The 12244-nt window shown below is 54.2% G+C and overlaps 6 protein-coding genes across 6 annotated transcripts; 3 read left to right on the top strand and 3 right to left on the bottom strand.

The window, feature by feature from the left end:
- The first annotated feature begins 47 nt into the window (after positions 1-47).
- EV422DRAFT_417205 (uncharacterized protein) lies at positions 48-1682 on the top strand. The gene is made up of 2 exons (XM_053067075.1): positions 48-295; positions 376-1682. Exons 1-2 carry the CDS (start codon positions 223-225, stop codon positions 1497-1499), a joined length of 1197 nt encoding a protein of 398 aa, XP_052926511.1. The 5' UTR covers positions 48-222; the 3' UTR covers positions 1500-1682.
- A 35-nt stretch (positions 1683-1717) lies between these two features.
- Positions 1718-4075, bottom strand: EV422DRAFT_525667 (cysteine desulfurase NFS1). The gene is made up of 5 exons (XM_053070072.1): positions 3608-4075; positions 3096-3526; positions 2904-3032; positions 2214-2849; positions 1718-2150 (listed from the first exon to the last, which is right to left on the bottom strand). Exons 1-5 carry the CDS (start codon positions 3810-3812, stop codon positions 2103-2105), a joined length of 1449 nt encoding a protein of 482 aa, XP_052926510.1. The 5' UTR covers positions 3813-4075; the 3' UTR covers positions 1718-2102.
- Positions 4076-4302: 227 nt separating this feature from the next.
- Positions 4303-5923, top strand: EV422DRAFT_525666 (uncharacterized protein). The gene is made up of 3 exons (XM_053070071.1): positions 4303-5359; positions 5436-5501; positions 5571-5923. The coding sequence occupies exons 1-3, from the start codon at positions 4487-4489 to the stop codon at positions 5805-5807; spliced, it is 1176 nt and encodes a 391-aa protein (XP_052926509.1). The 5' UTR covers positions 4303-4486; the 3' UTR covers positions 5808-5923.
- A 137-nt stretch (positions 5924-6060) lies between these two features.
- EV422DRAFT_416985 (uncharacterized protein) lies at positions 6061-7660 on the top strand. Its single transcript, XM_053067074.1, has 6 exons — positions 6061-6174; positions 6242-6254; positions 6334-6377; positions 6450-6699; positions 6766-7259; positions 7333-7660. Exons 1-6 carry the CDS (start codon positions 6142-6144, stop codon positions 7426-7428), a joined length of 930 nt encoding a protein of 309 aa, XP_052926508.1. The 5' UTR covers positions 6061-6141; the 3' UTR covers positions 7429-7660.
- A 46-nt stretch (positions 7661-7706) lies between these two features.
- On the bottom strand, positions 7707-9900 carry EV422DRAFT_550432 (L-serine ammonia-lyase; the record flags this gene model as incomplete). Its single annotated transcript, XM_053071770.1, has 7 exons — positions 7707-7778; positions 7853-7978; positions 8066-8390; positions 8468-8622; positions 8706-9588; positions 9749-9816; positions 9871-9900. The coding sequence occupies 7 exons, from the start codon at positions 9898-9900 to the stop codon at positions 7707-7709; spliced, it is 1659 nt and encodes a 552-aa protein (XP_052926507.1).
- Positions 9901-10555: 655 nt separating this feature from the next.
- EV422DRAFT_416968 (uncharacterized protein) lies at positions 10556-11840 on the bottom strand. Its single transcript, XM_053067073.1, has 2 exons — positions 11689-11840; positions 10556-11620 (listed from the first exon to the last, which is right to left on the bottom strand). Exons 1-2 carry the CDS (start codon positions 11744-11746, stop codon positions 10746-10748), a joined length of 933 nt encoding a protein of 310 aa, XP_052926506.1. The 5' UTR covers positions 11747-11840; the 3' UTR covers positions 10556-10745.
- Positions 11841-12244: the final 404 nt, after the last annotated feature.

The raw sequence follows: 12244 nt of genomic DNA, 5'->3' as shown, positions 1-12244 counted from the left end.
TCCCGTCGACGGTCGTAAACTTCATGTTGTGTGTGAACACCGTGACTGTATCTGTGAGGCTTCCCCCAGCAGCAGAGCCCTGGGTGGAAGTCGGAGTGAGCTGCCAGAAAGCCGGGCAGGGTGTGGGGTTTGTTTTGGCAAGGTCGAGATCCTACGTTGTCGTAGGCCCTGCAACTCTATTGTAACCGAGATCCCCTATATACAGTATATACCCGCCTTTCAATGCTTCGTTTGTGCTTGGCCTCTCTATGCGTCAGTACTTTGACCACCACACTGGGTGTCTCTGCGCAAGGAGGTATGTGAGGGGTGTGCGGGTGTCCTTCTCTAACGTAGACTCCGGTGCTAATCACGCTTGCCCATCCTATTTGAACAAAGCACCTGAAACGGTAGCTAATCGCTTAGTAGGATGCTTTCGCAACGATGACACGAATCCCCTCGTTACCAACTTGGGGTCGTTCGAAGATTTAGGACGCCTTTCGACCTTGCAGGGCACCATAGAAGGCTGCTTGGAACTCTGCGACAAGCAGTCGTTGGACATGTGCGGGCTTGCGGCACCCAATCCATTACAGGGCACTCCTGGTTTATGCCTGGGTGCCGACTTTAGCATTGGCTTTAGAGAATGGAGAAGAACAGCGGATGCCCCCGACGCAAATTGTAGCGCACCGTGCCCGGTGGTTGGGAACATACCAGGCGGTTGTGGAGGCATGCCCGCACCACCAACAAGCCCGGGTGGATTCGTTACGGTGTATCGAATAGGAAACGGGACTAGGTGGGGACACCATCGGCACACGGAGGGCGTTTCGGCAACAACAATCGTGACGGGCCAGCTCGTAGGAGCGACGCCAGTCCCATCCGCCCGCAATGCCACAGCAACAATGGCCGCCGACAGTTCCACTCCCATCATCGATCCCACCACCGGCCGCGCATCAACAAACCAACAACAACCTCCTACCACAACCATCATCCAAGTCGCCGAAGACGCCCACAAAAACTGGGACCATTTCCGCCGCCGCAAAAAAATCATCATCGCAGCCGTCTCCGTTGTCGCCTTCCTAGCCGTCTTTGCAGCCTCCGTCGTTATGTACCACAGCAGACGAGGACGGTCACGTCGCAACCGCAACCCCAGCATCCGTGGTGGTGATGATGGTGACAACCCTCCTCAAATGCAATCCGACAGCTACCTGGGACTCATCGGTAACAACCCCGACGCGTCCATCTCCCGCGAATCCGTCGCATCCTCCCGAATGCTCCACCCCCTTTCCGCTACCGCCTCCAGCATGTCGCTGATATCCACACCGCCACAAGCCCTATCCCGCAAACCCACCCTAGCATGTCTGCTTGAACCGCGTGCCATGACACCCGAGAACATCGCGCATCGTGTACCGTCGTTCACGGGCCCGGAGGAGGCGCAGAGTGGGGGGTTCAGTATGAACTATATGGCGGCGTATGGGCAGAGGGCGCAGGTTGCGCCGTGGGAGGCGATGGAGAGAAACAAGTAGATATCTATATAGTTACACCGATATTGTAGATGCGGGAAGGCTGGATCTTTTCCCCTCTGAGGACTAGCAGAGAGATACCTTTTCCACATTTTAAGACATATAAATGTACACAGTAAGACTGGGGCGGCGCTAATAATACAGACAACGCTTGGTGCTTTTAAGTTTCGAGTCCCCGTTCCGCATCATATAGAACTCACAGCCATCCATTTCGTATATCGCTTCCTTATTCCAAAGTCATAAAGTTTGCAAATGCGTGAATGATTACGATGCCCAAAGCGGGTGAAGTGATATTATTTACAAAGACAGTGTGTGTTTTGCGTAAGAAGAAAGTATCGCCATCAGTGCTTTCCCTTTTGAGTAGGGGATGTGGGCAACGGAACTTGTGAATGGGAGAAGGAGCTACACATTACGATGCCAACGGCCAGAACTAGGTTGCCCACGTGGAACGCACTGCTGCACAAGCTACATATGCTCTCTAAAGGAGAGATCCGTCGGACGTGAGCCGGGTCGGGTCGATTGTTGCATAATGCGATGGGGATCGGCGATCTCAAGGTGAGGTTGAGTTCGAGCGTTTGGGCGAAAGATTCGTGACTATGACTATGACTAGTGCTGTGCCCACTGGATGCTCTTCAGGTCGATACCTTCCTGGACCTAAGAATTTTGGAAGCTCGTCAGCATATGTGGGGGTTTCGGAGAAGGGCAGCAACCACATACCATTTCCCACAATGGACTCATCTCCCTAAGCCTGCTGACATGTTGAACAACACGCTGAACAGCAAAGTCGATCTCTTCCTGGGTTGTGAACCTGCCGATTCCGAACCGGATAGACGAGTGCGCCATATCCTCATCGGCACCAAGTGCTCTCAGGACGTATGACGGTTCGAGGGACGCTGAGGTGCAAGCTGAGCCGGATGACAATGCGATGTCCTTCAGAGCCATCAACAACGACTCTCCCTCCACATAGGAAAAGGACAGGTTGACGCAGCCGGGGTATGTCGAGTCCGGGTCCCCGTTCCTGACGACCATATCAACCTTGGCGTTGATGCCATTGATTAGACGGTCCGACAGTTCCTTGATATGCGCGGCGTCTTTGCCCATCTCCGCCTGCGCGATGCTGCAGGCTTTTCCGAGACCGACGACAAGCGGGGTAGGCACTGTCCCGCTACGCAGACCACGCTCTTGGCCACCGCCGGACATGATGGGTTCGAGACGAACACGTGGGCGACGACGTACGTAGACTGCTCCGATGCCTTTTGGTCCGTATACTTTGTGACCCGAAATGGACATCAGGTCCACGTTCCATTTGTTAACGTCTACGGGTATCTTCCCTACGGCCTGGGCAGCGTCCGTCTGTAGTGACGGATTAATGGATTGCTCACCACTTCAAAGGACTGAATTACTTACGTGCAGGAAGACCTTGTGTGCCCGGCAAATCTTCCCGATCTCTTCCATTGGTTGAATGACACCGATTTCGTTGTTGACTGTCATAATGGAGACCAATGATGTTTCTGGTCGAATGGCCTTCTCCAATTCCTGATGAAGTCGCATTAGGCACCAACCACAGTGAATAATTCACCAAGTCGTAACCACACGTACCGCCAAGTCGACGAGCCCGTTCTTCTTCACCGGCAGATATGTAACATCGAATCCCTCCTCCTGGAGCACACGGCAAGAATCCAGCACACACTTGTGCTCAATCTGCGTCGTAATGATGTGGTTCTTCTTGGCTTTGTAGAACCGGGCCACACCCTTCACACTCATGTTATTCGATTCCGTCGCTCCGCTAGTGAAAACAATCTCCTTTGGATCCGCCCCAATCAGATCTGCCACCTCCTTTCGCGCATGCTCGACTGCCTTCTCTGATTCCCATCCGTATTGGTGCGTCCGCGAGTGGGGGTTTCCGAAGAAACGGGTCATATATGGCAGCATGGTTTCGACTACTCGTGGGTCCATCGGAGTTGTCGCCTGCACATCCAGATATACGGGCCTTCCTTCATGTTCGACCTTCTGGATATCGAAGTTATTTGCTATATGAGGTGGGGAGGAAGTCAGAAAAGCTTTCACCGAGCAGTCGAGAGAAACAAAGAAATCAACCGGGCCAAGCATACCTTCGAAAGAGAGATCTTCTTTCAGCGCAGGGTCTTGTACAGCAGTAGCGGACCTGCTCGCAGCGGATGATACAAAGGTCCGCTGGCAAGAGTGTGTGAGGATGGGCCTGGCATTCGGCGCTGTGGATAGCTGCGACGGCCTGGGCCTCAGCCCAGAGAGAGACCGGCCAGCGAGACGGAGTGCGGATCCCAAAGACGGAGACATTGTGGTGAAAAGAGTAGGTCTTCGTCGTATTCCAATGGAAGCCTATTCAATACTCGCAACCTGTCACTTTGCACTTGCGTGGGGACCGCTAGACTGTGGGTTTCACTGAACGGTTGTTGGTAGACGGCTGTTGCTGGCACCTATAGTCCCTGTCGTAACTCGCAAGCAGCTTTTTGACTCCGAACGTTGATCAAATTGAACTGAACTCGGAGCTTTCCCGAATGCCTTGTTATGGGGGGTTGTCGGCGGAAGAAACGAGCCCGATCTCACATGCGTTTGTAATACGAACTGCGAAATTCGCCTCCCCCATGATACAAATGATTAACGTTCTAATGTAAATACTCAGTTGATCGAGTGATGGCTAAAGGGGTCCGCAGATAAGGCCGAATGACGCGTTTTCCTTCCGTCGCTAATCTGACCCCTTGATCAACCATGCGGTTTTTGCTTGCATTACGCCTAATCATCTCGCGTACATATGTACATACAGTACGACAGACGCTTGCAAAAAGGGCATTTGGGCTTTTGAACTTTCTGCATTTGCACAAGCGTGTGCTATAATACTGTAACGGCCCAAGCATATCTATACCATCCCGTTTTCGAAACAGCGCCGAGAACGTCTTGCCAAGTCGCTGGTATCGGGAAACACTGGTCCTCGAGTCAAGTATTAGCGGAACATGGGCTCGAAAACGAAAACGAAGGGCCCCGAAAGCGAGGGACTTCCGGGTTCAGCAGTGGCAACGAACGAGGAGTCGGCAACCGTAGCCGAAAAGCAGAAGAAATGGGATAAAAAGAAGGCGGCTGCCGTGGAAATGAAGGCAGATGATGCAACAGTGGCCCAACCGACGCCCGAAACAGGCAAAAAATCGAAAAAGCGGAAATTAGACGCTACAGCCGACGCACCAGCCGAAAATGTAACAGAAAAGAAGAAGAAGAGTAAGAAACCAGCTACGGAAGCGGATTCAGGTGCGGGGACGGTTGACGAGCCGAAATCGAAAAAGGCGAGAAAGGAGGTGGATAGTGAGGCAACTCAGGCGACGGAGCCCACAAAGAAGGCCGGGATCCTGAAGAAGATCAAAAGCGCAGAGCCACCCATAGCGGATGCCTCAGGGACCGGCGGCGGTGATGGTAGAGAAGGACTGCCTACTGGTGAGGGAACAGACGCCAAAACGAAGACGCCATCGAAACGGAGAAAGAAGAAGTCGAGTAAACCCAGACCGAAAACCAAACCGACTGAGGCTCAGAAGCGGAAACAGCGTGTGAACCTGAGAACAAAGCTTTTAGAGTTAGATACTGCCGCTTCCAAGGATGCGCCGTCTGCAGAAGCAGAAGAGAGGGCTGTGAGCACATCCAACACCGCTGCTGTGGAAAACGGAACGGAACCTAGCTCGAAACTCGTAGCTCCACCTACCGCTGAGAAGGCGAGCGATCGAAAGAAGCGGGATGCAGCTCTCGAGTACCTCCGGCTGTACGTCCAGAACCGCTCTGAGTGGAAGTTCCAGAAAGTTCGGCAAGTGTGGATTCTTCGGAATATGTGGTACTCGAATCAGGTGAGGACTTGCGGTGCCGCCTATATCCATCGCGGCCCGACTTGTTAACACAGGCTGTCTTGTGGTGCGAACTCAGATGGACGATAAGACATTTGAGATGGCATTGGAATATGTGCAGAATTTGGGACCAAGAGCGCGGGAGGTATGTGTCATCGATTACCAGCACTTGCCTTAGGTCACCAGGACTGAAGTAAACGCAACCCAATCTCAGGAAACGGTCGCCGAAGCCAAAGAGCTCGTACATCTGGCGAACCCCGATTCTGCCATCCCAAAAGCTGGAACCAAGGACGGCAATAAAATCACTTTCGAAGAATCAGATGACGATGACTCTTCCAGCGACGAGGAGGACGCATCAACGGAAGCTGATAGTGGAAGCGCAAAGTCGTCAACTTCCATCATTTTGACTCGCGCGCGGAAAGTCATAGCAAGCTTGAAGCTGTTTTTGTAGGAAGATGTTTATATGCAGAAATGGCGGAACTGCTTCCAAGGGGGCTTTTCATATCTGCGGAACCCATAGAGCCTAGAACGAAGCATACATATTCTAATTTATCACATTTTGCGCCATTCGCCGAAACCCTTCGTGGGTCCTGTGGTGGGTCCTCTCAAACGCGTCGGTTTGGTATGATCTTGAGCTGGGTGGGAGGAGCGTGATTCTGCGTGACCGGGCAACGCGTCGAGGGACATGTCCGAACCCTGATGGACTCCAAACCACACTTGCACACAAAAAGGCACACTGAGCAAGCAAGGTGCGACGAGTAGCAGCAACGAAAGGCTCGCTCACAATGCAAAGCCACAGGAATGTTCAGTTCCTTAATGTAAGTGCTGGCGCTCGTTGCCTCATCCAAGAGTGCTTTTTTGGACTCACGCGCCGGGATGTCGCAGGAATACCTGGATGGTGAGGAATCTGCGCTCGAAATGGCAAGGGGAGGGGGATGATCTTCGTGGGTAGCTATTAACACTTACCGAAACACTAGCGACGGAGGCACTCACTTCAGAAACCGGCGCGAGGATGGCCAGGGTACGAATATGCACCCCAATTTCCTCGCGTAGAAGTGCGACCCCTCCTCCTCACCCCTCGTCCCTCACACAGCTCGCCGAAACCACAGCTACCTCTTTCACAGCGCAATACAACCTTATGGAGGAGCTAGACAGCACGCTCGAGGAAATACGCACCACGTCAGCATCAGGGCTGCGGGCGCGGGTGCACCGTTTGGCGGAGCTGGTGGCAGAGTACAAGGCGGCGGCGGAGATGAAGGCGGTGTTGGCGGTTGAGATGGAGTGTATGGTTAGCGAGCGGACGGAGTATCTGAGGGTGTTTGGGGAGACGGGGGTTCCGCCAGGTATGGGATGCGTGAGCTGTCAAGACGTGAAGCTGAGGGTGCTGATTGCGAGAGTATGTCGGTCAGATGCCGGGCCTGGTCTGTGGGGTGATTTGCGACCCGACGACGGAGCTGAGGACACAGTCGAGGATGCATCGGATGGCGAGAATTCGCAGCGTTCCCAGCAACTACCGCCATCATCATCGACATCCACATTTGCCGCAAAGTCATTGAAACGCACCATCACGATACCAAAGACGGTCAAACCCCGGGTAGTCCTGTCCGAAACAACCTCCAATTCACATCCACGATTTGCGGCGTCATCCTCATCGTCGTCCATGTCGGGGAGAAGACCTTCAATGACCGAGATGGAGGCCGCCAAAGCCCTGAAGGCCGCCGCCGGCAGAGCGAAAGACGCGGCAGTGTCTCGTAAGCGCAAACCGCAACCAGTCGAACATTCCTCGCCGCGGCGGAGGAAGAGGCCGCCGGTCGCCACGCGAGGCTTCAATACGAGCATATATTGCTTTTGCAAGGAGGATTTGGGGCCCGATGTTCCCATGATTGAATGTAACGCTGGATCGGTGAGGAGCAACATACATCACAAATCGTGCAGAGTACGACCATGAATATTGATATTGACTGTCTGTTGTGCAGGATTGTCCCGCGGGTTCATGGTTCCATTTTCAGTGCGCCGGCGTTTCGAAAGTACCGAAGGGCATCTGGAAATGCCAGGCATGCAGGGATTCGTAGAGGCCTCACGAAAAACCAAAAGACCTCGGTCTATATGATATGTTATGATGAATGTCCGACGCCGATTGCTAAAGGACATGCTGGATACCGGGATGGAAAAAGGTCTATGGGGTGCAGTTCGAGGCGAATGTGGATGAATGCATGGGATGAGACAGAGTCAAGGTCTAAACGGGGTGGTACCGCTAAAACCAAAACGTCCTACACCCTGTCGTCGTGGGTTGTTGGCCCGAGGACTGAGATGCAGGAAGTGAGGGAAAGCACGATGGAAGCAAAGTCCGCTAGCATAACGGAACGTTAACGGCAAGCCCGCCAAGTGATGTCTCCTTGTACTTGGACATCATATCGTGGCCCTATGGAAAGGGAAGGATGGACGTGAGCAAGAAACGTTCGCAATGATCAGCTGCATTGCGAGGCTTCAACTTACGGTTTGGCGCATCGTCTCGATGACTGCGTCCAGAGATACATGATGCTCGCCGTCCCCATTCAGTGCGAGCTGTGCGGCGGTGACGGCTTTGACGGCACCCAAAGCGTTGCGCTCGATGCACGGGATCTGCCAGGAGACGATAGCGTTGGAATAATGCAGCGCCTATACGCGGGGCCAAACCAGCGATCTGTCCTCCAAATTCGCCATCCTTACCTGCACCAACCCGCCAACCGGGTCGCACGTCAATCCCAAATTATGCTCCATAGCAATCTCAGCCGCGTTCTCGACCTGCTGCACCGTCCCTCCCATCACCGCCGCAAACGCCGCCGCAGCCATACTGCACGCCACGCCAACCTCGCCTTGGCATCCCATCTCTGCAGCCGAGATACTCGCACCACGTTTGTATAGCATCCCAATGGCGGCCGCCGTGAACAGAAACTCGATCACATCGGATTCTAGCGCTTCGTAGTCGGGCGAGGCTGAGGTTGCCTCGTCGGAGGAGAATTCTAGGTAGTATTTTAGAACGCTTGGGATCACACTAGAATAGATAGAATGTAGCTGCAGTGAGTTTCTTTGCACGCTTATAGAATTGAGATGTTGGGCTTGAATACCGACCCTGCTGCACCGTTGGTGGGCGCCGTGACTACTCGTCCACCGGCGGCGTTTTCTTCGTTTACTGCGATGGCGTAGGCGCTAAGAAAGTCGAGAGCAGGCGCGACCATTCGCTTCTTCCGCCGCCGTTTGAGCAGTTCTACGCCGTCTTTCTTGTACTATTGTCGGCAAAAGGGATGACCAACGTAAGCGGGCGATCATGCATTCGGAGCCTAGTCTGAGGAGGAAAGGACAGGCGTACCTGCGAAACGAAACCACGGTTGGTAGACATGTCTACTGGAGTATTGGTCGTCGACGCCGACGTCCTAGAAGAGTCATTTGAGATCCCTCCCAGTTTGGGACCTCCATAAAACCCACGCAGCAGCTTCCGGTACAGTTTCGGCGCCCGTCTCTTGATATTCAACCCGCCGCGGAGAATATCGTTCTCGCCAGCCAGACAACCATTCTCTATACTATTGTCCATAACCTGCCAAATCGCTTTTGTCCGCTCCCTAATTTCTGCGACGCTCCGCCACCGGCGCTCGTTCTCCCATACTACTTGCGCGATGCTCATATGTTCCCGCTGGCACACCTCGAGCAATTGCAGGCCGTTACTAAACGGTAACGCGGCGGTTGTGACAGCGACGTCCTGGTTCTTCCGCCCTTCCTCCACGTTGGATGCGTCGTACTCCATGTAGAACACGTTCTCGCCATGCGCCACCCGCGTCTTTTCGTTAACGACGAACCCGCCCCCGATACTGAAATACTCATTACACGCAATCAACTCGGCGTCGGCGTCCATTGCCAGGAACCGCATCCCGTTCGGATGCTGCGGTAAAGACGCGTCCGGGTGGAAAATCAAGTCTTTCGCAGGCCGGAACTCGATCGGATGCGTCCCGTTAAGTCGCAGCGTGGATGTCTCGGCGATTTTGTGGCAGCGGCCGGGCATCGCTTGTGTGTCGACGGACTCGGGCGCTTCGCCTTCGAGGCCCATGAGGATGGCGTTGGGAGTGCCGTGGCCGTCGCCGGTTAGGGCGAGGGAGCCGTAGAGGTGTACCTTCATGATTTGGACTTTATCAAGAACGTTGGCTTTTTTGAGGTCTTCTAGGAAGATCTTGGCTGCTCGCATCGGGCCTACTGTGTGACTGGTTCAACGGATTTGGGGCAGAACGATTAAGGATTGTGCCGAATTGCGTTTCATCCTTCGCTCGTCTCAGCGGTTCGCAGGGCTCGACACAGTTCTCCGCCCTCACAGCGCTCGGCGACCCCCAGTTCCCCACGCCAACGACACAAAACAAAACATACCTCGACGACGGCCCAACCCCAATACTAAACAAATCAAACGTGCTCACAACAGCATGATGATCATCGTCCTTTGGCGCTGGCGGAGGAGGTTTTGCAGCGGTCCGTTCAATGGGAATCGTCACCGGCTCCAGACTCATCGCTGCCGTGGACATTTTTCGAACCGCGGAGATGGCGGGCGAACATGGCTGGCGCGAGTGCGAGGGAGCATGTGGACAAGTGGTGAGGGGTCCTGGGTGGTTCTGGAGATGGTATTGAGGAAGTGACAGCGATGACGGCCGTAGGCCTGCTCGGAGAAGCCCGAAGGTGGTTGGACGCACTCGGAGCATCGTCGTTGACTGGGCAAGCTGAAGATGCGGTCGGGCACGCAGGAGTTGCGCCCGTGCCTTTCAGTGCGTGTGACAATTTTCTATCGTTTTGGGAAAGAAGGCAGCTGCACGATGGAGGTCTGGTGGGCTTTCCAAGAAAAAAAACCTCAGAAAAGGAGAAAAGGAGACGGCCAAAAGCCACGGACACGCGGGAATGTCATTTGGGCAGTTGGGAGTCTTGGGGTCGCGTTGCGCGCGCTTCCACGATTAGATCACTCTCGACGCTCGACGCTCGTACCGCCGCCTTCAGAAACAACGTCGTCACCTCACATCTTACACGGGCGGAGCGGTGCTCAGCTGAAGTGATAGTGTGGATCGGAGTCCTATCAGGATCCATGGATCTCTTCTGCTTCCCAGATCCGAGAAGAAATTTCGTATGGTGCAGATAAGATTTACTCTCGCTTATGTTTGGAACTGCTCCGGCAAACCTCAACGGTCAGACAAGACCCCGAGAAGCCCAAAGATGAGCAAGTCAAGAACGCTAATGAAAGTGCTTGTACAGCATTTCGATTTTAGAGATGCACCGTAGCCAAAGCGAACATTAGGAAAGACAGTCATAAGAAGTCAACAAAAAAAAATCTAGGAACTCCATCAAGATATGTGCGGAGGATTCAACGCCAGCGCTATCGGCTCTACCGGCTCCTCCGCTCGTACGCATCAAGCCTCTTCCTCAACTCCGCAACCTCTCGCAGCTGGTCAACCTCACGGCTAGCCCTCGCCTCCCTCTCAGCCACCAACTCCGCCTTCAATCCATCGCGCTCGGCGGACAGCTGCTTGACCATGACCTCCAACTCGTTGAGCCGGTCCTGCTTCTTCTGACGAGACTTGCGAGCGGCCTCCGTGTTCTTCTGACGCTTGGAGTCCAGTTCCGCAAGGAGAAGCTCAGCGTCCAACGGGTATTCTTTGCGCTTGCGGCCGGAAGGAGGATATTGAGTCCTGGGCTCGGAAGAGGGGTTTGCGACGGGAGTAACGGTAGTAGCGGTCTTCACACAGCTTTGAGACTCGGCGAAGGCCTGGAGCGACTTTTGGAGCGCTTCGACGTTGAGTCCGCTAGCGGCCGCCGCAGCGGCAAGGATAGTGGGGTCGAAGGTCAACGCGGAAGCGGGCTGGGCGGTGGCAGTAATAGGAACAGTGTGAGTGTTGGTAGGACCCAAAGGAGTAAAGCTCTGGTCCAACGAAGGTTCCATCACGCCCAGGTCAGGGAACAGCAGAGCGTCATCGAATGAGCCCATGGCGAAATCCTGCATGGGAATGTCGAATGCAGGGGACGAGAACACGCTGGACGCCGCAGGGCTCTCCTGGATGCCGGAGAACGTTCCGAATGCAGAGCCGTCCGGGAAGACATCCAAGCCGGTGAGTTCAGGAGTGAGGAAGGCATCCACATCGAAGAGGGCAGGGGACGTGGCGGTAGCATCGGCCACACCACTACCCATCAACAGGTCGGCGACTCCATATTGAGTGGTCACGTCGCCGAACACATTGCCGGCGGTCGGGCTCTGGCATCCCACTAAAGAAGACAATGTTCATCAGCCATCGATCATACACAAATGAACGAGAAGTAGAAAGAATACACACCTGCACCAAGCAGCTCCCGAAGCTCAGCGTCAAAGACTTCGTCGCTCATCGCGGTCATATCGAGATCGATAACGGTACGGGTTAACGGATGAGGAAAAAAGCTTCACTCAAAAGAGTATGTTGTATTGTAGATAGGCGGAGATGAAAAACTATCTCAGTTGCTTGTGTCTTAGCAGCAGTAGAGCAAAGTCGACAGAGGTCACTAGTTCATGCGTGGGGTGGTGGAGGGAAGCCATTTTGGCGTGTTCACTGGGGTGGGGGTGCAGGATGCTGGGTAGGCGGAAGCCACTGGTGGATGACGGAGAGGGCGAAAGGCTGGGTGGCGGTAGCCGAAAGGGGGTTCAGAAAACGGAAGCCATGTTGAGTTGTTTGCGTTGTTGTAAGTTGGGAGATGCGATGGGAAAGCAAGGGCATGAATCCCCTGTCCCGCTCTTTTATGTGAGCGGAAAGCGATGCGATTGACGGGCCCAAAACGCGTGTGGCGCAGTGAATTCCCTCTGAGTCATGAGAATTAAACGTTGGAAACAACGCGCGTCACACGGGCCCTATTCATGTT

This window comes from Fimicolochytrium jonesii, assembly GCF_025526975.1.
Source record: "Fimicolochytrium jonesii strain JEL569 chromosome Unknown EV422scaffold_8, whole genome shotgun sequence".
Lineage (NCBI taxonomy): Eukaryota > Fungi > Chytridiomycota > Chytridiomycetes > Spizellomycetales > Powellomycetaceae > Fimicolochytrium > Fimicolochytrium jonesii.
Note: the sequence above shows the minus strand (reverse complement) of the source record. Positions and strands in the feature narration are given on the sequence as shown.

Excerpts from the sequence above, each read along its gene's own strand:
- EV422DRAFT_417205 (XM_053067075.1), top strand. The coding sequence starts at position 223 with ATGCTTCGTTTGTGCTTGGCCTCTCTATGCGTCAGTACTTTGACCACC. Across the intron at positions 296-375 it reads GGGTGTCTCTGCGCAAGGAG|CACCTGAAACGGTAGCTAAT; the intron begins GTATGTGAGGGG and ends ATTTGAACAAAG.
- EV422DRAFT_525667 (XM_053070072.1), bottom strand. The coding sequence starts at position 3,812 with ATGTCTCCGTCTTTGGGATCCGCACTCCGTCTCGCTGGCCGGTCTCTC. Across the intron at positions 3,527-3,607 it reads AGAAGATCTCTCTTTCGAAG|CAAATAACTTCGATATCCAG; the intron begins GTATGCTTGGCC and ends CACCTCATATAG. Across the intron at positions 2,850-2,903 it reads CACACAAGGTCTTCCTGCAC|ACGGACGCTGCCCAGGCCGT; the intron begins GTAAGTAATTCA and ends CCGTCACTACAG.
- EV422DRAFT_525666 (XM_053070071.1), top strand. The coding sequence starts at position 4,487 with ATGGGCTCGAAAACGAAAACGAAGGGCCCCGAAAGCGAGGGACTTCCG. Across the intron at positions 5,360-5,435 it reads ATATGTGGTACTCGAATCAG|ATGGACGATAAGACATTTGA; the intron begins GTGAGGACTTGC and ends GTGCGAACTCAG. Across the intron at positions 5,502-5,570 it reads TGGGACCAAGAGCGCGGGAG|GAAACGGTCGCCGAAGCCAA; the intron begins GTATGTGTCATC and ends ACCCAATCTCAG.
- EV422DRAFT_416985 (XM_053067074.1), top strand. The coding sequence starts at position 6,142 with ATGCAAAGCCACAGGAATGTTCAGTTCCTTAAT. Across the intron at positions 6,378-6,449 it reads CCGGCGCGAGGATGGCCAGG|CTCGCCGAAACCACAGCTAC; the intron begins GTACGAATATGC and ends TCCCTCACACAG. Across the intron at positions 7,260-7,332 it reads TTGAATGTAACGCTGGATCG|GATTGTCCCGCGGGTTCATG; the intron begins GTGAGGAGCAAC and ends TCTGTTGTGCAG.
- EV422DRAFT_416968 (XM_053067073.1), bottom strand. The coding sequence starts at position 11,746 with ATGACCGCGATGAGCGACGAAGTCTTTGACGCTGAGCTTCGGGAGCTG. Across the intron at positions 11,621-11,688 it reads TCGGGAGCTGCTTGGTGCAG|TGGGATGCCAGAGCCCGACC; the intron begins GTGTGTATTCTT and ends TGTCTTCTTTAG.